This window comes from Elephas maximus, chromosome 25, assembly GCF_024166365.1.
Source record: "Elephas maximus indicus isolate mEleMax1 chromosome 25, mEleMax1 primary haplotype, whole genome shotgun sequence".
Taxonomy (NCBI): domain Eukaryota; kingdom Metazoa; phylum Chordata; class Mammalia; order Proboscidea; family Elephantidae; genus Elephas; species Elephas maximus.
Window position 1 is genome coordinate 32,293,497 of NC_064843.1, and position 24,109 is coordinate 32,317,605.

The following is a 24,109-nucleotide window of genomic DNA, read 5'->3' on the forward strand; positions in this document are numbered from 1 at the left end:
TCCAAATCCATTTGCCACCTAAGCCTTTGCTCCTTTTTCAGGCCCAGCTGCTTCTCTCCCCTCCTGTCTGATGCCCTCCCAGCTTTGCGTGACTTCTCCCTTCTCTCAGGTCTCGGAGCATGTATGGTGTGTCTTCCTTTGGCTCTACCGGCTGGGATCGTTGCCCAGCTTCCTGTCTGCCTGCCTCCAGAAGCTCTCTGAAGACAAGAACTGTGTCCACACGCTGTGCTTTCCTCCCAGCAGGGGGGAAAGGCCTGCCCCACTCTCCTAAAAGGCAGAGAAGGAACCAGGTCTTTCAGTGACAGTGAATCCCGTGAACTCCATTTGGACCTTGTTAGGTGCTTAATAAGTGTTTGTAGGATGAGGAAATAAATGCTTCTTTAAGAGCTCACGAATTGCTGGGGAGCCTCCTCCATCACTGCTGGTGGGAATGTAAATGGTACGGCCTCTTTGGGAAATAGTTTAAAAAGGTAAATGTACACCTACCATAAAACTGAAAAACCAGCTGCCGTTGAGTTGATTCCATCTTGTGGTGACCCCATGTGTGTCAGAGTAGAACTGCGCTCCATAGGGTTTCAACGGCTGATTTTTTAGAAGCAGATCAAGTCTTTCTTCCGACGTACCTCTGGGTGGATTCAAACAGCCAAACTTTCAGTTAGCAGCCAAATGTGTTAACCATTTATACCACCCAGGATTTTCATTAAAAAAACATTGCCGCCAAGTCGATTTCCACTCGTACTGACCCTATACGACAGGGTAGAACTGCCCCCATAGGGTTTCCAAGGAGTGGCACGTAGATTCGAACTGCTGACCTTTTGGTTAATAGCCAAGCTCTTAACCACTGTGCCACCAGGATTTTCATATGAGCCAGCAATTCTACTCCCAGGTACCTACCCAAAAGCAGTGAAAACATACATTCACACAAAGTCTTGTACACAAATGTTCGTAGCAGCATTATTCGTAATGGTCCAAAGCTGGAATCAATCTAAATGCCCATTAACAGGTGAAAGGATAAACAAACTGTGATACATCCATATAATAAAATATTACCCAGCAATAAAAAGGAACAAGCTAGAGAAACACGGAATAACATGGATGAATCTCGAAAGTATTATGCTGAGTGAAAAAAGTCTGACACCAAAGAACAAATGTTGTATGCTTCCATTTATATGAACTTTCAGAAAACTGATCTGTGCTTGCCTGGGGCTTGAGTTGGGAATAGGAATTGATAGTAAAACAGGATTGTGGTGATGGTTACATAACTGTATAAATTTATGAAAACTCATTTAATTGTAGGCTTAAAAGAGGTGAGTTTTGTGGTATGTGAATTACTCTTCAATAAAACTGATAAAATTCTTGACAAAAAAGAAAGGTGGGACCAAGGAAGGGTCTTAGGAGAACATCATCTTGGCATGGGGCACTGAATTTGGGAGTCAGAAAACTTTTGTTTGAGTCCTGGCTCTACTACTGATCAGCTCTGTGACTGTGGGTGAGTGTGCAGCATCTCTGTGCCTCTGTTTCCTCATTTGTAACAACAATAGCAATGGCAATAGCTCGTTTGTGAGGCTTACCCTATGCCAGGCCTGTGCTCTGTGCACTGGCACATTTAATCCTCACCCAACAGCCTCATGACTTGAGCTCTATCACTCCCATTTTACGTAAGACAAAGAAACCAATATCAGGCATGAATTCCTTAGTGCAGTGTCTGGCACAAATCATCCACTGGGGTTGAATCCTGATCCCTATGGCTTCTCCAGCCAACGCCATGTGTCCTGCACCTGCGCTGTGGCTCAGCATCCAGTTCTACGCGGTTCCCAGTGTGCATTTTCTGGGGTAACCTCTCATCCTCTTGTCTGCGCAATGACCCATTGCCCTTGGGGTTCCCAACTACTCCATCTGCCACCTGCTGCTGTGTTCCATCAGCCCACTCTGAATCTCTGGATGTGGCCTAATTTGGCCACTTCATGTCGATGCCAGCAGGCTGACATGCTACTCAGTCCCTGCTTTTCTGGGGAGCATTTGATGTGTGTTCTCTGCCAAGAGCATCACTCTGCACAGGCTAAGCAGCAGAAATCACAAAATATCATTGCTAGATGGGCCCTTGGAAACTTCTGGTAGTTTCAGTAGTTTCATTGTCCCGGGGGCAAGCAAAGGGGGTCTGTGCTCCCCCTTCTTCAACCAGCACAGCCACATTTTTCATCTGTTTTGTATACTGCACTTCCACAGAAGATTTCTGAGGAAAAAGTTATGCCAGTTCTTAAAAAAAGTTTGGAAGCTGCTGCTCTGAGCCAACTCTTGAGTTCCCAGGTAAAGAAACTGAGGCCTGGAGGGGTGAAGTCACTTGCTGAGGGTTACAGAAGTCGTGAAGGACAGGCCCGGGGCGGGGAGGCAGCCAGTGTCTGGACTCATGGTTTGGAGCTCTTTCCACGCCTCCACAACAACTGAATGGTAAATCAGCGCATCTGCCTTGCCACTCCTTTATGTCATTCTTTGAAGATTCCTCAGCTACAGGCTAGAGATGTCTGGAAACACAACTCTCCTAAGGCTTCTCATCTCTTTCCTTTCACTTCAAGCGTCTCTGAGGCAAGAGCCGATGCTGGGTTGTTTGATGTATCATGATACATACCTCGGGCTAGCTGCCTAAACCAGCCTGTGACTGCAGCAGGAACAAATGAAATGGAGGAAAATCTTGATAATTGGATGACAAGGGAGACAGCAATCAACTTTCCTCACTAAGGAGAGAAAAACACTAAGGGGAGAAAATCTCGATAATTGGATGACAAGGGAGATAGCAATAAACTTTCCTCACTAAGGAGAGAAAAACACTTATTGGTAAAGTTTCCCACCCTAAAGTGAAATAAAGTTACACCCGGACAACACAAAACTATATGAAAAATTTAACAGGCACGTTTGTCTCAGAGAAGAGATGAATCCTTGGTGTTTCATTGTTGTAAGTACTCCAATTATTAGAGCAGCACTATTATACTCTCTACTCCTCCCAGAATAATAGTACAACTTTGTACTCTGTTCACCCTCCTCAAAGATAAAGGGGAAGCTCAGTACACATCTAATTTGCAAGGGGCAAAACCTCTTTCCCCTATTAGGGTTTTGTCAGTGTGATGCTAAAATTGGTCCTTCGGTTGACTTGTAGGTAATTGATTCTCTGACGCTGACAAAGCTTGGGAAAATGAAGGTATAAATGATGGGAGTGCCATGCAGCTGCCGGAGCAAACGCTGAGCTCAAGCCTGTGGGACTGGAGCAGTGCCTCATAGCAGAGGGAGACCTGCCACATCAGAGGTGAGAGAGGGTGGCCCTGGGGGCTAGGCTGGTTGGGGGCAAGAAAAGTTGATGTTCTCACCAACTCAGAAAAGCCAACTCAAAGAGGCCCTCCGCACCATCCTCTTTGACCACGGACTGGTGAGTGCATTTGGGCCCCTCTCTAGATAAAATAACCCCTTGTCCGGGGCTCTGGCACATGCTTTCAATGGTTGGTGCCATTTTGAAGTCATCTTGGATGCTGTGGCGCCTTAACCCATGGAGAAGCAGCAGGTGAGCATGTTCCAAGCAACTGTTGGAGGTAAGGGAGGTATCAATGCACCTTCAGGGGTGTACAGGCAGGCTTTGGGGGCTAGATTCTCTTGTTAATGGCAAGGTTCTTCCAAGGATCTGAGAGGAAACAAGTGGACGTGCAAATCAATACTGCTCATCAATCACTCAGAACCGATTCAACATAATTGCCTGGAAATTAATAACATATTGCTTTCTTGGAAACCCTGATGGCGTAGTGGTTAAGAGCTATGGCTGCTAACCGAGAGGTCAGCAGTTTGGATCCACCAGGTGCTCCTTGGAAACTGTATGGGACAGTTTGACTCTGTCCTATAGGGTTGCAATGAGCCGGAATCGCCTTGATGGCAACAGTTTTTTTTTTTTTTTTTTTGGTTTTTCACTTTCTTGTTCACTTGCAGCCGTGTTCCCTACTCTAGGTTTTAGACAAAATTTTCCACCCTGGGTGCTCTCCATTACGCGACTCTTGTCTCTTGACCTTTACTGTAATGGTTCTTATGTATTCCTGTCTTTCACCATAAGCAGCCTCAAATCCTTTCTGAAAGATGGTAGGTGCCACTCCTGAATGACAATTAAGATGCTTCCTCATTGAGCACTTACATTTCCTTCAACTTGGAACATTCTTGGTGAAACAGTTAAACTGGATCAGGATTTCATTGTTTTTTGTTGTTGGTTGCTGTCAAGTAGATTCCGACTCACAGTGACCCTGTGTGACAAAGTAGAACTGCCCCATTGGGTTTTCTAGTCTGTAATCTTTACTGGAGCAGATCTCCAGGTCTTTCTCCCATGGAGCTGCTGGGTGGGTTCGAACCACCAACCTTTCAGTTAGCAGCTGATAGCTGAAAAGTTGGGCCACCAGGACTCCTTGCTCCTTGTCATTGTCTTATAGTCACCAGGGCCCCTCAGGTCATGGCTTTAGAAGTCTCGAATTACAAAGCAGAATATTTAGGAAAGGTGGAACATTTTTTCCTAGGTGTTCAAAAGTGGTCTTACTTGTTTTGACACTTGAGACCTAACCTCTGTCTTTAGCAGAAGTCCACATCTGCAGAATTCTCAGTGCGTTCTTGGCAGGAAGGCTAGCAGAGGGTGCCAACTAATGTCGACCAATTGCCCATTCATCCTGTAGCCAGACAACCTCAAATGCATCTAATCACAGAATTGGTTTGGAAGCACTGCAGAAAGCAAAATGATATTCATAATGAGAGATAATAAACCCTAAAATGCCTTTGGAGTCTTCAACGGGTCCTCAGGAATGATGTTGAGTTTGTGTTACACATAAGTCAGTGAATTTCAGCTTCTTGGAATGGCCCTGTGTAAACTGTCTGCCAACAGCTGTTTTATCCTTTGTTGCCCAAATTCTTATCCTAACTCTAGTCTTAAACTGGACAATTCTGGTTGTTTCCCATCTTTGTCGGTGGAGTTTTGCAACCCCATGCACTGTGTTCTCATAGCCCGGTGGTTGCAAGAGTGCCTTCACCCATGCCAAGTGTAGTGCCACTTGGTTACCCAGAATGATGTAATAAACCTCATTTTGAGTGAGCAGGGTGTTACAGCATTTACTATTACTTGCTCCCCAAATTCTGCCCTCTTATGAGGTATTTTCAACTCCTTGAAACCACTGTGAGCTTAGGGAGACACCATTCAAGCAGGTGCCCCTGTTTGCTCCCTTTTTTTCTTCCCCTGAGTCCGGATGACAAAGGGTGAAAGCTTTCTGTTTCTTTGGCACTGTTTCCCACATGCAGGTGATGAATTCTGAAGTGTCCCATGAATAGGGAGTACCGTGAATAGGGTAGTGTATCTGGGGGGCCGCGGCGTGGAGCAGGAGGAAGGCCACTGGCCTGGGAATTGGAAGGCCCGTTCTGAAGAGCCCACTCCGAAACTAATTGGATGGAGGGCCATGGAAAAAGGCCCTTCTCCTCCCTGGACTCGTTTCCTTGGCTATAAAATGGGAATCGTGATACCTGCTCCAGAGGATGGGAGTGCGGGTAGGCTGGGCAGACCCGGGGGGGGGGGCACAGGGACTGGGAACCAACTGGGCTGGCCCTATGGAGAAGGGGCAGGAGGTGAGGAGGCAGAGGGGAAGCTTAGGCGGAGAAGAGGGACTTGGGCTTTGCTCTAGAGGGAGTGGAGAGCCAAGGGGCTTCTAGAAGGAGAATGAGGTGACTGGGTGCCTGGATGTGCCCAAACCTTGCAAAGATCGGCAGTAAAGAAGGCAAGAAAGCGTAGGCTGCAGCTGGGTGACTGGAGAAGCAATGGTTCTGGAGCTCTTGGTTAATGGGCTCTCCTTGCCCCCAAAGATCTCCCTGCTTAGCCAATCCCACTGTCAGAGGTGCAGCTTGGGACAGTTGGGAAAAGAAAGCCAGACATGATGTGGTAAGTTAAGAAGGACAGACTGAAGGTCCTTGGCCTGAGGAGCAAAACTTCTCTAAAGGGCTCCTTATGTGGATGAAGGTGGATACTAAAGGGCAGCCCTTGGGGGCAGACACCATGCTCTAGTCTTTTCTCTAGCTCCCATCCTTACTGGAATAGCGGAGGCAGAGCCCTGGTGGTGCAATTGTTAAGCACTTGACTGCTAACCGAAAGGTCGGCAGATCAAACCCACCAGGCGCTCTGCAGGAGAAAAGACCTGGCAACCTGCTCCCATAAAGATTACAGCCTAAGAAACCCTATGGGACAGTTATACTCTGCCATATAGGGCACTATGAATCGGAATAGACTGGAGGGCACACAACAACAACGAGGGTAAGGGGATTCGGGCTTGATACAAGGTGAGAAAGACTTCCTAACAATAAGAACTGCCTGGAAAGAGGACTGGCTTGGGGGTAGTGAGCCCCTGGTCACTCACTGGCAGCAAGTGTAGAGCAGGAACTGGAGGGCTGCCTGTGTGTATGGGGGGACACATGTGGAAGGGGCTGATGACTGAGCCCTAGGCGGCTTCTTCCTCCAGCTCTGGAGGTGCAGGGGCCTCATACCTCAGTGAGCCGCCCATGGTGGGTGCCCTCTCTGGAACCCCAGTGTCTGGAGTGAGGTGGATGATTCCTTGACAGCACAGGTGAACACAGAAGTGGAAGGTAGGTTCTTCCAGTGCAGGCCCAGTCTACCGGACCCCACGTCTCAGCAGGCCCAGGGAGGAGGAGGAAAGGGAGCCATGTTGGATGATCATGGGAAAGGAGGCTTCGGGATGGATCTGCATCCCCTTGAAGACTATCTCCTGCTGAGCCAGGGGGGACCTAGGGAAGGCCCAGTTCCTGGTTGGCTTAAGTCACCCCGGGCCAGCCTTTCCCATATTGGGACAGGTCTGGGTTGGCAGCCCTGGCATCCTCCCAGGTGAGGCGGGCTCTTTCCCTGCTGACTGCTTCCGCTAATTGCAGAGCACAGTGTCAACAGGCCCCAACTAAGTGCAATTACAAGATCTAAGAAATTATTCAGCCATACTGGCTCCCCAGGCGCTGGGGTCTTCTCCAGGGCTCAGACTCCTCAGTGGAATCTAAGCTTCTGGAGTAGGATTTACAACCAACCATCCTTCCTTCCCTCCAACTCCACGCAAAATAAACACAGGATAAGCCTGACCTCAGAGGGGGTCTAACATTAGGCAATCATTTTTTTCATCCTTCCTTCCCTCCAACTCCACGCAAAATAAACACAGGATAAGCCTGACCTCAGAGGGGGCCTAACATTAGGCAATCGCCAAAAACCCACCCAGTGCCATCGAGTTGATTCTGACTCATAGTGACCCTATAGGACAGAGTAAAACTGCCCCATAGAGTTTCCAAGGAGCTCCTGGAGGATTCGAACTGTCCATCCTCTGGTTAGCAGCCATAGCCACCAGGGTTTCCAGCAATGGCCTATTGAGACGTCCCTCTGTGCCAGGCACTTGCTACTTCCTTCACGCACCTCATCACGTCTAATCCCCACAAAGATTCTGTGTGGGAGGAAGTATGGCTACTGTCTCCATTTAAAGATGGGGAAACTGAGGCACCAAAAGGAGAAGCCATTTGTCCTGTCACACACAGCTGGTGAAGGCAGAGCCTGGATTTGAACTCGGAGTTGTCTGACTCATAGCCTGAGCTGTTGGCCCTGCTCCCTACTGTCAGTGCCACCCCGGGTGGAGTGGTTTAGGGGCATTGAAGGTAGGTGCTTGCTCCTCCCCTATCACTTGCTGAGGCCTGAATTCCATCTATACTGCCTTATAGCATGAGGCAGTTTTGCCACTATCATGAATTTTCTGTATAACCCTATGAGATCAGCAGGGTAGCTTTATCATGCCCATTTTACAGATAGAGAAAATGAGGTCAGAGCTCCTGGCTGGCAGAGCCAGAACTTGAACCCAGGTCTGTCTGACTTCCAGAGTCTGTGTCCCTCCCCGCCCCGACCCCCCACCCCACAGCTTTCAAAGGATAAGGACCAAGGCTTGTCTTGGAGCTGAGCACAGGGCTGGGCCCAGCTCACAAATGGCATCGCTGTGACTATAGCTACTCCTGACCCTCCCCTCCTGTCATTTTCCAGGTGCCACCCAGGGGTGAAGGATGCTGCTCTGGGTGTTCTTCCTCGTGGTCCTCACTCTCAGCAGTGATGCCCACTGCTCCCCACCGTCTCTGCCCCTCAGGTAAGCAGCTTTGCCAACAAGGCCTGGGTTTCTGGCTGTCCCCAAGCCATCCCTGCCACCGGGGTTGGGGGATGCAGAACCAAGCCATCAGCTAGTCCCCAGCTATCTCCCTAGGCAGCACCCACTGCCCATCTCTGGGAGGGGCAGATGCTGAGCTCCAGGGGGCCATCAAGCCCAGGAGCTGAGCCTCTCTGGGGGTGAGCAGGACAAAGGGCAACGAAGGGCATGGCAAGTGCAGCTCCCAGTGTCCCCTCGCCTGGCCCCAGCCACCCACCCTCTGACCTCTGACTCCTTCCAGGACACGGCGGTATGCAGATGCCATCTTTACCAACAGCTACCGGAAGGTGCTGGGCCAGCTGTCTGCCCGCAAGCTACTCCAGGACATCATGAGCAGGCAGCAGGGGTAAGCAGAAGTTCCAGTGATTTCTTCCACACCTCTAGGTATCAGTTTGGGGGCCCTGACACAGGAGGCCTGGGACCAAGTTTGGTCTCTTCCCTTGTACAAAACCAAAAAAACCAAACCTATTGCCATCAAGTCGATTCCAACTTACAGAGACCCTCTAGGGCAGAGTAGAACTCCCCTATAGGGTTTCTAAGGCTGTAAATCTTTACGGAAGCAGGCTGTCACCTCTTTCTCCCATGGAGAGGCTGGTGGGTTCAAACCGCAGACCTTTCAGTTAGCAGCCAAGTGCTTAACCATTGCGCCACCAGGGCTCCTTTTCTCCCTTGTATAGAAAAAAATTTTTTTTTTTTTATAGATAGCATCTATCATTTCTGGCCTTTCTATAGCAGAAGGGCACCAATGTTAAACCTCAGCTTCCTCTCACTATTAAATGCTCACTGAATACTTACAACTACGTGCTTCTCCCTACGCTAGGCTCCAGCACTAACTACACCGACGGTAGCTACAATTTAATCATGATTCCGCACCAGAAACACAGGTTCTGCCCTGGGACATTTATGTACACTTGGCACACAGTGAGCCCTTGATAAGTGTTCACCATTATTCTTACTTTCTTCTGGATCTTTGCAACCACTCACTCTAGAAAGCAGGTACTCTTACCTCCACTTTACCGAGAGGTTAATCACTTGGTAAAGGACACACAGCCAAAGAGAGGCAGAGCTAGGGCCCAAACAATCTGACTCCACAGCCTGTACTGTTTTTTAGTTTTTATTTTGAAAAAAATTTCTAACTTACAGAACAGTTGCCAGAATAGTACAAAGGACTTCCTTCCACATGCCCGTTCCTATATTCACAAATTTCTAATATTTTACCATATTTGCTTACTCTATCTATAGTTATACCTAGAGATATACATAACCAAAACCAAACCCATTGCGGTCGAGTCGATTCCAACTAATAGCAAGCCTATGGAACAGAGGAGAACTGCCCCATAGGGTTTCCTAGGAGCTACTGGTAGATTCAGCCAAACTTTTGGTTAGCAGCTGAGCTCTTATCCACTGTGCCACCAGGGCTCCAGAGATATACGGACATACACAAATATTATTATTGTTTTGCTAAATCATTTGAGAGTAAATTGTAGTCATCATGACCCTTTGCCCTTAAATACTTTCAATTGGTTTCCTAAAACCTAACGAAAGGGCATTTCCTATTTACATAATCACAATATAATCAATTATAGTCCATATTCAAATTTCACCAGTTGTCCCAAAATGTCCTTTATAACTACTCTTTCTTTTCTGACTCAGAGTCCAATTCTGCATCGCAAGTTGCATTTAGTAGTCACGCCTCCTCAGATTGTTTTAATCGGGCCCGTTCCTCAGTCTTCATGACACTGACATTTTTGATCAGTAAAGGCCAATCATTTATAGAATGTCCTTCGTGTTGGATTTGCCTGATGCTTCCTCGGGATTAGATTCAGGTTATGCATTCACAGAACCGATACTGTGTCCTTCTCAGGGCGTCATATCAGACACATGGTGTCAGTTTGGTGATGTTAATTCTGACCACTTGGTTAGCGTGGCGTCTGCCAGTTTTCTCCTTTGTAAAGCTAATAATTTTCCCTTTGTAATTAATAACTAATCGGGGGGGGGTGGTATTTTGCAACTGTGTGTTTCACTGTCTATATTCTTTGCGACTATGTATGCTGCCTCTCTAAAATGTTGTTGAACCTAATTCACTTGGGTGGAAGAGTCCACATCATACTGGTTATTGAAACAGGTATAGAGACACACCCGTACTCATATATTCATGAGTAGGGGCTTGCATATATTTGGAGGGGCCTTACTTTGCCCTGGCCTCTACCAAGCCTCTCCACAGTTCTACCCAAAAAGCAACCTCAGCTGTTTCTCTTTTTCTAACTAAACAGAGAGCAAAACCAGGAGCAAGGAGCAAGGGTGCGCCTTGGCCGTCAAGTGGAGAGCATGTGGGCAGACCAAAAGCAGATGGCATTGGAGAGCGTCCTGGTGGCCCTGCTGCAGAAACACAGGTAGGAATACGTGTGTGCGTTGTTTAAGGACCTCAGAGGCTTCCTTCCATGCGGGTTGCCAGGAAAAGAAAAGAATCCCTTCCTTTCCTAAGGCGTGGGGCTCTGCCAAGCCAACTGGCAATCAGGTTCCTTCTTATACACATTAAGAACTACAGGAAGGGCATTTGGGCTGCAATAAATCTTGGCGATGGTTGCACAGCATGATTGATGTAATTGGTTTCGTTGAATTATACAAGTGAAAAATGCTGAATAATGTTGAATTGGCAAATGTTGTGCTACATATATTTTTACAACAAAAACAGCAAAAAAAAAAAAAAATAATAATAATAACTAAAGGACAGAAAATGTGTGATGGAGACTGGACCTCACCTACTGCTGTGTCCCCAGTGAGCAGGAAGAGATCAGGCTCAGAGTCTGTGTCTGAAAGTGTTATTTAGTTCAACAGTTTGGAATAAGACCGAGGAATCTGAATTTGTTTCTTTTTTTGCAACTTTTAGGAAGTATCCTTAAAGGGAAGGGGCATTCTTTGTTTTCTCCTCTTTCCTTTTTTTTTTTTAAATTATGATTTAGGTGAAAGTTTACAGAGCAAATTAGTTTTTCATTAAACAGCTAATACACATTCTGTGACAATTGGAGTCAGACTGTTTGGGCCCTATTTGGCTGTGTGTCCGTTAGCAAGTGATTAACCTCTCTGTAAAGTGGAGGTAAGAGTACCTGCTTTCTAGCGTGGTTACAAAGATCCAGAAGAAAATAAGAATAATGGCAAACACTTATCAAGGGCTCACTGTGTGCCAAGAGTACATAAATGTTCCAGTCTAGAACCTGTGTTTCTGGTGTGGAATCATGATTAAATGGTAGCTACCGTCGGTATCAGAAAACTGAGGCAAAGAAGGGGGCAGCAGCAGCTGGTTCAATGTCAGGCACAGGTAGGACCAAGGCCTACTTTGCCTTCCTGGGACTTCTTTGCACAAGCTCCACTCCATGGACAAAGTTTCCTAAGAAATACATAACCGTTTGAAGAAACTACTGTATTTTAGAGCCCAATTTTAAACTGTGAACACAAGCATGTCCCAACGTGACTCTGTTGGAAATTCTGGACCAAGTTATTAAGCAGATCCAGTTCCCAATGGAGCTCTCCACATGCTCCTTTGCTTTCTTCCCAACCTAATTAGACGCCAGGAGCCCAGAAATCTCACCAACTATAGTCCTGCAGAGATTCAATCAGTAGCAGGTCGATGGGCAGAATAAGGGAGGGGTGGGATCCAGGGCTGTATGCTGCAACCATCAGCCTCCTACTTTCCTCCTCTATGAAAGCAGGGGGTTAGCTCCCATCACCTCTGAGGTCCCTAGGGCTAGAATCCTAAGAAGAATGCCTCTAAGAAGAATGCCTCCCTGTGTGTCTCACGCTGGGATTAGGTAATCGTTCACCTGCATTATGGCTCCCACCAGACTCTGGTAGGCTAAAGTGGCCCCAAGGAGGACAGCCCTAAGAATGCAGGCTTCGTTACTGAAGGTTAAAAGCTGGAGGCCTCACAGAGTCTCTGGAGAGCTAGAAGTCACAAAGCACACAGGGAGAAGTCTGGAGGTTGCCACAGCCATTGTCCGCCTTCCAGCTCGACTGCTGCAAATACCAGGTCTTCGTGGGGCTAAGAGGACCCAAAATCAGAATGAGTTCTTACACCTTCATAGTGTGGAAACCAATTAACCTGTTGATTCTAATTCATGGAGACCCCATGTGTGTCACAGTAGAACTGTGCTCCACAAGGTTTTTAATGGCTGATTTTTCAGAAGTAGGTCACCAGGCTTTTCTTCTAAAGAGTCTCTCGGGGGACTTGCACCTTTAACCTTTCAATAGGAGCTGCATGTGTTAACCATTTGCACCACCAGGGGACTTGGGGAGTGAATTTTTTTTTTTTTTATGGCCTACTTTTGCACCCCAAACACCTTGTGCTCTGTATAACAGCTCTGTAAAGAAACTGAGGTTCAGATTTATCCATTTAACCCTTCAGTGACCTCTATGTTCCAGACTCTGGGCTGGGGGTAAAGCAGTGAACAGGATAGCAGGGGTCCCTGCACTCCTGGAATTCATAATGCACGGAGGGAGACAGGAATTAAACAAGTGATAAATAGTAAGAGACACAAAGGGTGCCAGAAGGAAGCTGACCCCGCCTAGAGAGCAGAGGCAGCTTCTTCAAGGGGAAGTAACCAGCCCAGGGTCTCAGTGAGAGCAAGGTGGCAGAGCTGGGGCTGAGGCTGAGGTCAGCTTTGCTGGCACACATGCACATCCTTCCCTCCACCCCACATTACCTCTTCTGGAACCCAGACAGCCAGTTCCTGACACTGTAGTAACTATCACCCTGGTTCCTAGTACTCCAGCCCTAATTCGCCCTTATATTAGTCCTCCAGGCTAAACTTTTATCTTTCTTTCTGCAGCAGGAATTCCCAAGGATGAAGATTCCACCTGCGCTCTATCCTACCTGTATCCAAAACATAAGTGAATCCAGTTAATCCTATGAATTTCTGACTCCTTTTTCCTATGTAAATACAATAAAATCCCCCCATACTGGTCTGCATGTCATTTTTCTTTTCTCTTCAGCCTAGTTTTTTACATGTGTCTTAGTTACATTTCCCAAAGTGGTATTACAGGTATCATAAAAACCAGCTAACATTTACCAAGCACTCAAGAAGGCCAGCCAGGTGGCTTCACGTGTGGAATCTCATATGCTCCTCACACAGCCCCCTGGGAGGCATTAGCATTCTCCTCATTTCACAGACAAAGGAACTGAGGTGTGGAAAGGTTAACTGAATTGTCCACGGTTGCATGCTGGCAAGTGAGAGTTGAGATTCAAAGTCAGGCAGTCCAGCCTGGACACAGACTCTTAACCATAATTCATCTACTCTGGGGCAAAGGCAACCTTTATCCACTGGTATCTTATTCATCTATGAGCAATAACCATTTATTCATCCAACAAATAGTTATAGAGCACCTACTATGTGCCAGGCACTGTTCTAGATGTTGGGGATACAGCCGTGAGCGAACAGACAAGGGCCCCCAACCCCACTGAGCTTACATGTAATGGGGGAGAAGAATAACAAAAGCAAGTAAATATAGAATGTATCAGATGGTGGTAAATGCAAAGGAAAAAAATAAGGGGATAGAAAGTGCTGGACGATATTATTTTATATATGACATATACGTGCTGTCTAGTAGTCAGGGAAGGCCTCACTGCTCTGGTGACATTTTGGTAAAAACCTGAAGGATGAGAGAGTCAGCCTCATGAATGTCTGGGTAAGGAATATTCCGGGTAGAGGGAAAACCCAACACGAAGGCTTTAAGGCAAGAGAGTGAAAGGAGAAACAGCAAGGTCAGCGTGGCTGCCAGTGCAGAATGAGGGTGAGAGTGGAAGGAAAGGAAGCAGAGAGGGAGTGGGAGGCCGGCTCATGGAGACCCTTGGAGGCCACAGTAAGGACTTTGGACTCACCCTTAGTGAGATAGGGAATCATTGCAGAATTTAAGAGGAATGACCTGACCTCAGGGCAGGAGATATGTTTGGCAGTCATGGCCATTTCGATGTACTCTGAAGTCAGGAGACTAGGTTAGACCACCAAGAGAAGAAGTATAGAAAGAGTAGAGAAGAGGCCTAAGGAATGACCCTGGGGCACCCCTATATTTAAAGTTTGGAGGAAAAATGAGGAACAAGCAAAGGAGATGGAAAAGGAACAGGCAGTGAGGCAACAGGAAAACCAAGAGCGAGACAAATCCCAGAAGCCAACTGAAGAAAGTGTTTCAAGAAGGAAGCAATTTATAGTGCCAAATGCTGCTGATGGGTCAGGCAGGTTTAGGACACCCCAAGAACTGACCATGGACTAGGTTATGTGGAAGCTGGAAACTGAGAACAAATTGGGTGGGGCTGTGGAGGCAAAAATCTGATTCAAGTGTGTACAAGAGAAAATGGGAGGAGAGGAATCAGAGTTAGGTGTACAATATGGTACCCACTAAATATACTTATATGTACAATATGGTGGCCACTAGTCACATGTGGCTATTGAACGGTTGAAATGTGGCTAGTGTGAACTGAAATGTGCTTAAAGTATAAAATACATGCTAGCCTTCAAAGTCTTAGTATGAAAAAAGAATGCAAAATATCTCAGTATACAATGTTTATTGCAACCTTATTCATGATAGCCAAAAGGTAGCTATAACCCAAGTGTCCACCAACAGATGAATGGATAAACAAAAAGTGATATGTATGTACAATGGAATATTGCTCAGCCATAAAGAGAAATGAAGTTCTGATACATGCTATAACACAAATGAACCTCAAAAACATTACGCCGAGTGAGAAACAAAGGACCAATATTATAGGATCCCATTGATACGAAATAACTAGAATAGGCAAACGTATAGAGACAAAAGGTTTTCAGTGGTTATCAGGGGCTGGGTGGGGGGGTATGGGAAGTTATTGCTAAGGGTACTGAGCTTCTGTTTGGGATGATGAAAAACTTTTGGAAGTAGTGGTGATTGATCACACAACATGGTGAAGGATGGAACTATTGAATTATATACTTAAAAATGGTTTAAAAGGCAAAATTTTGGTTATATATACTTTAGCACAATAAAATTTTTAAAAATCTCAATAATATTTTTATATTTATTACATAGTACAATGATAATATTTTCAATCTATTGGTTTAAATAAAATATATTACAATTAATTTCATTTGAGGTTTTTTGGTTGTCTTTTTTTTTTTTTTTTTACTTTTTTTTGTGGTTACAAGAAAATTTTAAACTACTTATGTGGCTTGGATTATAGTTCCATTGGGCAATGCTGGTAGAGAGAACTCTTTGGAGAAATTTTGGTCTAAAGAAAAGCAGAGAACTAGAACAGCTCACCAACCAAATCAAACCAAACCCATTGCCACTGAGTTGATTCCAACTCATAGCGACCCTATAGGATGGAGTAGAACTTCCCCATAGGGTTTCCAAGGAGCGGATGGTGGGTTCAAGCTGCCGACCTTTTGATCAGCAGCTGTAGCATTTAACAACCATGCCACTAGGGCTCCAGGAGCAACTGACCAGAGGTCCCTGTTCAGTTATTATCCAGCTTTTTCTACTAATGAACCATTTTATCTAAATCAAATATTCTCACACGTCACCTACCCTATATATATGCCTCTTATCAGAATCTGTGGATTTTCGGGGGTGATCAAAAGGTTCTATCATATTGATTTCCATAGTGGCCACATAGGTGTACTTATATGTAAAAATCCATTGAGCTGTATTTTTAAGATCTGTGCACTTTATTGTAAGTAAATTAAATCTAAAACAAACGATAGCAACAAACAACTGACAAGTCTGGAGATGAAGAGATACCAGGTTGGTATTTCTGTTTTAACGAAAAGCGTTTGGGGGCATTGAATGTATTAATGGTGGTGGAATCTTTTGGAAAAGAATAGTGATAATAGTGGCACAGCATGAAAAAGGTCATTAATGTTATCAAAATGTAATGCGGAAGTTGTTGTATTGGTGAACGTTTTGGTGTGTATACCTTTACCACCACCACAACAAAAAATAAAAAACAGAGAAAAATAAATAAATAATTACAGAGTTGACAAGGACACCGAGATGAGCAATCTCACCCCTTTCCAGCTGAGGACACTGCCACCAAAGAAGGGAAGTGCTCAACCCAGGTCTTGTGGGCCTGGAAGCTGAGTCTCCTGCCTCCCAGCACCAGAGTTGCAAAACCAATTTCTTTATAGAGCTTAGACCACCTGCTCTCCCTGGGATCCCCACTTAGCACTCCCCACCTCGGAGAAAGAAGTGAAGCGTGGGAAAGCTCTGTGGGGGCCATGGCCGGGCTCTGCTCAGACAGGAAGTACAATGGGAGACAAAAACTCCCTCCAGAGGAGGGCTGGCCATTGAGGGCAGGCTGTCCACTTCAACCAAGGCCCAGAACCTGCCAAGGAAGGAGAACAAAGGAGACTGCTGAATGGAAGACCCCCTCCTTTTCCTAGACCCACCTGCTCATCTCTTTCTTTGGCTTGTCCCAACAAAAGCAAAAACTGAGAGTTCTCTCAACTTCCAATTAGTTTTTCAAATAAAATAATGACTACTGGGACCCACTGCTACTTGTGGTTTTCGAGGTGAATGCAATTATAAAGGAAAAAGGCATCGTGGTAAGAATTCCGGTGCTTTATCACCATTAACTACGACACTAATGGTATCTTAAAAGACTTAACCCCTCCCCACAGAAGTGCTGGGAGCTTCCCACTCCTGTGGGGGCCCTACTCAAGACCAAGTGCAATTTTTTTCCCTAAAGAAATGCTCTAATCAATGGGGGCCTTGTTGCTTTTAATAATAATCCCTTATGTTTGTATTAACTAAAAATTCACAAAGAGATTTCCCATCCATTACTTCATTTGCTCCCTACAGCGACCCTCTGGAGCAAGACATAGAGGGTGTATTGATTGGTTTCACCGAGGTCAGATGACTGGCCCCAGGTCATACAGCTCTAAGGTAGCACAGCTGGGACTTGAATTCCCCAGCTAGTGACTAAGCAAATGAACAAATGTAGACCTGGTACAAGCTGCTTACTGACAACACCCAGGAAATCAACCATGATAACAATACCAATCAGAGCAAACACTGATAAAATTCTAAGTGCAGGCACTGTGGCATATGTTTTGGGTGTGATCTCATTTAATCCTTGTAAAGCCCTCAGAGGTATTATCCCCATTTTTTACCGAAGGGAAACTAAGGCCCAGAGAGGTGCCTAAGGAAACACAGCTAATTGGGGAATTCAAAGCAGGTCTGTGTGTACACTCAAAACCTCTATGCTTTGTACTCCTTAGAGGAGGCCATGGCCTGGCATTGCTGTGCTGAACTTTGAGGGACTAATCCAGTGACTATCATACATAAAAGTAAAGAGTTAGTCCTGCTGTCAATTCCAGACTTCCCAGACCCACTTGGCTGTAAACAACCAGATTCTTCCCCTACAGCCTTGATCCAGAGCTGAGAGCCAAGAACCCTTTAGGAGCTTCCACCCAAGCAGACAGCATGTAGGGTGAGCTTCCACCTCTGCTACATTCCTACATAAAACTCCAGTTGCTTGAACTTTGCCAGTACCTTCTCATTGGTCCTAAAATAAAACCTATTCCCTTTACCACAGCACTGCTTGTTCTGGCTTCTTCTGCCTCATCCCAGGATACTCCCCTCCTTGCTAACTACACCCTAGTCCACTGGCTTGCTTTCAGTTCAAATATGCCAGCCTCTGGCCCGCCTCAGGGCCTTTGCGCATGTTGATTTTTCTGCATAGAGTGCTTTTCCCCAGCTCTGCATAGCAGGCTCCTTTGTATCCTTCAGGCCTCAGCTTAGCCTTCCTAGTCTCTCTAGATAAAAATTGCTTCTCATTTATATCATTCTGCTCCCTTTCTCTGCGCTCCAGGTTAAAAGCTGACCAAGGGCAGGGGTTGTATCTCTCCTGTTCACTGTTGTAGCTATAGACACAGCACAGTCTGGCACACAGCAAATGTTGGCTGTGCTCCATTCTCCAGCACCCCTCTGGGACTGCAGGCCAGCCCCGAACAGTCCTGGTGCCCCTTCTCAAGGAGGCAGTTTCCTGACCTCCTTCCCTCCAGTCTCTGTCTGCCCTTTGTTTCCGAGACCAGGACTCCCAGCACCTTTTGTGTACTTCCACTCTCAGGCCCTACCACCCCTTCTCTGCACTACTGTCCATCGGGCCTTAACCAGTCTGTCTTCCAGAACTGTAAGGGTCTTGGTGATAAGCTGTACAAGACCCAGTTCGGTGGGTTTCCCTGCTCTCATCCCTCATGTTGCTGGCTTCCTCCTCTTCCCCACCAGTGTGGTTTGTTGAGACCTAAGCACACCTAACAAGGGACACTAGGAGCCACCCAAGAGCAATGGGAGTCCACCACCACCCTTTGCCTTCAAGGTGGGATAAGAAACTAAAATTAGAAGCAAGGGGCCCCAAAGTCATATGCCTATAGAGCAAGGCAGGTATCAGTGAACGACATTGGCTGTGGGTACCAACACCAGGACCACGGTAAGTGGAACTGATTCTGAATGGTGGGCTATGGCAAACTGGAGTGAGCAAGCCCCAGCAACTGGAGTTGTGATTCAGCTCCAGCTGATTGCAGGAAATCAGGCCTAATGTTGTCAGATCTAATTTTCTTTTTCAAGAGAATCCAAAACCAAAATCCCAGATTTTTATATGAAATCTCACAATTTTTAAATGTTAACAAATTCAATTTTTGGAAAAAACACTACAGATAAAATACATCCATGGACCACCAGTTGGGAACCTCTAGAAAAGGCAAAACATCTTTCCCATCTTCCAGACACCCCTGTAATTGCCCAAATTGCCCTCTCTCCTGCAGAATTTCATTCAGAACTAGCCCAAAGTCCCAGAATCTCCTTTTCCCTTTCTCCAATCAAAATTCCAGTTTTCTCACTGTAGTGAAATCCAGCTAGGTTGGAAAGCAATCTGATTAAAAAAAAAATAATTCCTAGTCCTCAAATACAAAAAATACTGTTAGGATCACCTGCATTTCAAAGCTAATAGAATGCATCGTTTCAATTAATAGATTTAGACAGTGAGCCAAAGCTCACAAATGTGGACCAATTAGGAAAGACGCCAAGCACTAAGCCAAGTGCTTCAGATGCACTAACCAGCTGCCGTCGAGTCAATCCCAGTTCATGGAGACCCATGGGTTTGAGACGAGCTGTGCCCCAGAGGATTTTCAACGGCTCTGACCTTTCGGAAACGGATGTCCAGCAGGCCTTTCTTCTAGGGTGCCTCCAGGTAGGTTCAAACTGCCAATCTTTTGGTTAGTGGCCAAGCTCTTAACCACTTGTGTCACCCAAATTAATTCCTTTAATTTTAGGAGATGGGTACTGTTTCTATCTCTTTAAAAAGAAGAAAAAAGGAGGCTTGGAGAAGTCACTTGCTCAAGGTCCCTCACCTAATAAGTAGCAGGTTTGCCTGACATCAAAGTCTATCCACTTAACCATGTTATTCTATTTATTATGACTTCTCTGTATGACTTTACGGAAACCCTGGTGGTATAGTGGTTAAGAGTTTGGCTGCTAACCAAAAGGATGGCAGTTCGAATCTACTAGGAGCTCCTCAGAAACCCTGTGGAACAGTTCTATGCTGCCCTGTAGGGTCACTATGAGTCAGAATCGACTCGACAGCAATGGATATATGATTCTATATAACTTCCATGTAACGGTGGTCCTGCAGTAAAACTTCAAAAGGGGCATTCTTGAGATGTGTGTCTTTCCTAGTCTTAATCCTAAGATAACTCATGTGTCAGCCTACTCTGAAGACAATCCCTTTCCTTTCCACTGTATGCGGTGCCGGAACTTTCAGGGCAAAAGCACTGAGCAGAAGTCCTACGTGCTACAGCAAGAGAGGCCTTCAGATACCAACAGGGCTCCCTGCAGACAGCTTGTACTTACTGCTGGAGAAGAAGAAAGGAAGGTGACTGGTCTAGGCAATCCTCAGTCCTGTTAGGAAAGACACCAGAAGCAGCAATATAAAGAGGTCTGGGGAAATACATGGCCACCTTGTCCATGGTATTTCCCAACTAAGTCCTCATATTATAATACCCCAAGAATACCACCCCGCCAAAAGTACTAGAATAAACTCACAATCAGGTCTTTGTTCTTATTATCATTTTTTTTAATCCAAAACTGGTTACAGATTTCAACTTTCCAAATGCAACATCCAAGTACGTTAAGAATATTCACAGCATCTTGCCAGGGCGCCATGCCAAAGAAACGAATATCTGGGCTCACGGGTATCTGCTCTGTGTTAGGGAAATCGAAGGACAAGTATAACCACACAATCTCAACTTTTTTCTTTTTAAATAAAGCTTTGTTTTTCAAATTGTGAATTGTTCTTGACTCCTTTTCTCAACATTCATTTCAGTTTTCAGAATTTCTTTCCTTCCTCTGGAACTAATGTGCTGTCCTGAAAGAAAATAGAGACATACACAAAATTACGGCCAATTTCAGTTCACTGTTCCATTTCCTAACTGGTGATAGGAGAGAGACCAAGACACTCTTCCACTATAAGATCCCATTTATCAGGGCATAATCATTTATCTATTAATTCTTATTTATTTATGCCCCATCTCATTTCACGAAAGAATTTAAGACAGCTAGTTCATAACTAAAGCTGATTAAATAATAAAAAAAAAGGAAGCAAACCTAATGATAGCTAAGTAAGAGGCATGTGAAAATATAAGCAGATGAGCAAATTCCAGGCACACCTCTCACCGTGCAAGGCCAAAAAAGACAGTGTAAACTTCAACCAGGTGAACAGAGTTTAAAGAATGCTCATCTTCGGCCTCCTCGACTCCAGATCTGCCAACCAACTTGTGGCCCTTATATAGCTTGGAAAATGGCATCCTGACCATTCAGTGCACAAAGCTGCACCATATTCCTGCCATGTGGCCATGCTCTCGTCAATGGTCAGACTCAGCATCTAAACCTAAGGCAGAATGATGATCAAAAATGGGACTCAGTTCACAGAAAAATTTTAAGAGAGGATAAAAATCCCTCAACTTCTTCATTCCCTTGTTCCTTGAGGCTGCCTTTCCTGAGACTCCAAGAAGTGATGGAGAAACACAGGAAATGAAAAGGACAACCTAGACAGACTGCCACCCGGGGGGTAAAAGCAGTAAGTAATAATTGGGTCAGCTCTGGCAACCACAGGCAGGGGCTTTGACACCCAGGCCATCCGTTAGTAGACAGCTACGTTCAGTGGTGATGACTAACGTGATGATGGTGAAGTTCTGCAGAATGGGAGGTGGCTCCAAACCAATTAACAAAACAGTTCCAAGGGGCATGCACAGGCACGGAACTAATCCTGAGGGCAAAGCGATTGCCCCTAGCTCCCCTCCAACGTCCAGAGGTTCCTCAGTACGCTAAAATGTGTGTCATCAGAAACGTTCATTTGGAAAGTACAGCATGAGTATAGAATAAGAATAGCTGAAGGCTATTGGCCCAGGAGCTGCTATCTTGGCTAAGGAGTTATGCCTTATGTTTTGCCTGCTCAAAACAACGTCCTTCCTCAGATCAAGACTGCTTCACTACCAGGGATATTTCTCTAAGGTATTAGGTTCCAACCGCAGAAAGCGGCGAAGGTCCAAAAGATCAAATGACTTTCCTCTTGGGGATGGCAGGGTGGGAATGAGCTATTTAAAAATCCAGAAAAAAAAAATCAATCAATTGTTTTACAAAATTAAAAACTCAGCATTGAGCAGAAAGGACAATAGAGCCGACAAGCTCTGAAAGCAAATCTCAGACAGAGCAACCATAAATTAAGACAAACCAGATGGGTATTGCCAGGGAGTGGGGGTGGGGTGAAAGGACTAACCACAAAGGACACAGGGCAACTTTCTGGAGTGTGAATAGCCTACATCTTGATTGAGGTGGTGGTTACACAACTGCGTAAGTTTGTTACAATTCACACAATCATACATCAAAAAGGGTTTTAAAACCAAACCAAACCCACTGCCATAGAGTAGATTCCGACTCATAGCGACCCAGATGGAGCAATGGTTAAGGGGTAGACTGCTAACCAAAAGGTCAGCAGTTTGAATCCACCAGCTGCTCCTTGGAAACCCCATGGGGCAGTTCTACTATGTCCCATAGGGTTGCTGTAAGTTGGAATCAACTTGGCGGCAATGGTTCAAAAGGGTTTTACTCTCTATAAACTATCCCACTCCCACTGCCTTCAAGTCGATTCTGACTCACAGCGACCCTATAGGACAGAGAACGACCCGATAGGGTTTCCAAGGAGTGCCTGGCGGATTTGAACTGCCAACCTCTTGGTTAGCAGCTGTAGCACTTAACCACTACACCACCAGGGTTTCCATATAAACTATACCTCAATTAAACCTGAAAAAAAAAAATGTAATTCCTTTCTGCGTTGAGGGCTAGGTGTTTCAGCTTCTGCTCATACATCAGTAAAAAAGCTCCACGTTCTATGCACTTGTTGACCTCTCTAATTTTCTGAGGATGAAAAACTAGCTGGCTTTGTTGCTTTGTTAGGGAAAGCCATCTCCAAGGCAAGGAACAAGAGGAGACATTACTTAAAACCCAACTATCTCCCTCCCCTTTGTTGGTCTAGTGCGTGGGTCAGCATAGGCCAGCCTGGAGCCAAATCTAGCCCACCTGCTGTTTTTGTAAACAAAGTTTTATTGGAACACAGCCATGCTCATTTGTTTACATATTGTCTATGGCTGCTTTCACATTACAGTGGCAGAGATGAGATTATATGGCCCACAAAGCCTAAAATACTATCTGGCTCTTTATAGGAAAAGTCTGCCAACCCCTGGTTTAGAAGAGCTGAGCAATGAAGCATCAAGCTCCCTTGCTCTCCTCCCACCCCCCACTTCACTTTGCCTCCACTTCCATTCCCATCCTAGGGCTAGTATCTGGAAGGAGAACAGGCGATGTTTAACTTGGTATTTTAGTCACAGGGGGAGCAGCCTTATACCACACCCTGAGTGCTATAAAACTGGATTCTGATGCAGCTTTGATCTGTGGCCATCACAATTTAGTTTCACCAAACCACACTGTTTGGCCCAACTAAAGGTAGGTGCTACAAAAAGGCCTAGAAACAGTGATAAGGTGTGCCAGGATTTGCCACGGGACCATCATTTAATGAATTTAGATGTTTTGAATGGGGTTCCCCTTTTAAGAAGCCCAAGGTTTGCCCAGTCTTATCCTCAACTCTCCTCTCCTGTAAGTATACAGAGGAGGGACTAGCGTCTCTAAATAAGTACCCCATGAGATCCAAGGGAGGATGAAGTCTTACACAGTCAAAGCCAGGCCAAGGTTGCTCTGCTGCAAAGCTACCCCAATGGCTAGACTAATACAGGAGGCTTTTGCCCCAGTCCAGTAAGCTAGAAAATGGCCTCAGAATTCAGCTTTGGCTTAGGGAGGGCTGGGGAAGAACGAGTGGGCTGAAAACCAGATAGAACAACTGACATGCAGGAGGTGGGCACGATGGGCAAGGGACCCTGCTTCTGACACGAGTTCGCCCTTCATCGTTACCGTAGTGTCCTATATTTTGCCAATCTACTGCTCTGCTCTGCAGCGATCCTGCCAAAGGAAAGAGGGTTTGAGAATCAAGAAAGGACAGTGAGAGGAGAAATAAGCCAAGGAAAGAAATGACAAACACCCAACCAGAGCTTCCGTTAGGGTCAGTGACTTTCCCAGTGGCAGAGTTAGTTCAAGGACTTATAAAGACAGCAAAAGAAGCCAGGTCTTTAACTTTTTGTGTGGGATGTGTGTATGGGTGTCAGGCAGGTAAGAAGGGGTAGTCCTGATTCTTTTGAAAACCACTGTCCCTTTTCCCAGAAAATGCACACAGTTTTAGGATCCCAGACTAGGAACTCCTGCTAAGCAGGCTCTAAATCAAATGTCTTTCATGCCTATTGCCTCTTGATTTT

General features: G+C 45.7%; 2 protein-coding genes across 5 annotated transcripts in view; one reads left to right on the top strand and one right to left on the bottom strand.

Annotated features, from left to right (window-relative positions):
- Positions 1–3,162: 3,162 nt before the first annotated feature.
- GHRH (growth hormone releasing hormone) lies at positions 3,163–13,184 on the top strand. 4 transcript variants are annotated; one of them, XM_049870046.1, is made up of 6 exons: positions 5,344–5,550; positions 6,513–6,636; positions 8,072–8,171; positions 8,470–8,574; positions 10,502–10,621; positions 13,055–13,184. In XM_049870046.1, the coding sequence occupies exons 3-6, from the start codon at positions 8,092–8,094 to the stop codon at positions 13,071–13,073; spliced, it is 324 nt and encodes a 107-aa protein (XP_049726003.1). In that variant the 5' UTR covers positions 5,344–5,550; positions 6,513–6,636; positions 8,072–8,091; the 3' UTR covers positions 13,074–13,184. The 4 variants fall into 4 exon arrangements, with proteins under 4 accessions (XP_049726002.1, XP_049726004.1, XP_049726003.1 ...); XM_049870045.1 differs by lacking the exons at positions 5,344–5,550; positions 6,513–6,636 and adding an exon at positions 3,163–3,298; XM_049870047.1 differs by lacking the exons at positions 5,344–5,550; positions 6,513–6,636 and adding an exon at positions 5,171–5,214.
- Positions 13,185–20,334: 7,150 nt separating this feature from the next.
- RPN2 (ribophorin II) overlaps positions 20,335–24,109 on the bottom strand; it is a 75,966-nt gene continuing 72,191 nt past the window's right edge. Inside the window, exon 17 of the mRNA XM_049870042.1 lies at positions 20,335–20,616. Coding sequence (XP_049725999.1) covers positions 20,604–20,616 — 13 coding nt within the window. The 3' untranslated portion in view covers positions 20,335–20,603. The remainder of the gene's footprint in view (positions 20,617–24,109) is intronic.

What these genes read in the sequence shown, in the direction of transcription:
- GHRH (XM_049870045.1), top strand. Translation starts at nt 8,092, where the DNA reads ATGCTGCTCTGGGTGTTCTTCCTCGTGGTCCTCACTCTCAGCAGTGAT. An exon ending in CCACCGTCTCTGCCCCTCAG is followed by an intron (nt 8,172 to 8,469) that starts GTAAGCAGCTTT and finishes GACTCCTTCCAG; the next exon opens with GACACGGCGGTATGCAGATG. An exon ending in ATCATGAGCAGGCAGCAGGG is followed by an intron (nt 8,575 to 10,501) that starts GTAAGCAGAAGT and finishes CTAACTAAACAG; the next exon opens with AGAGCAAAACCAGGAGCAAG.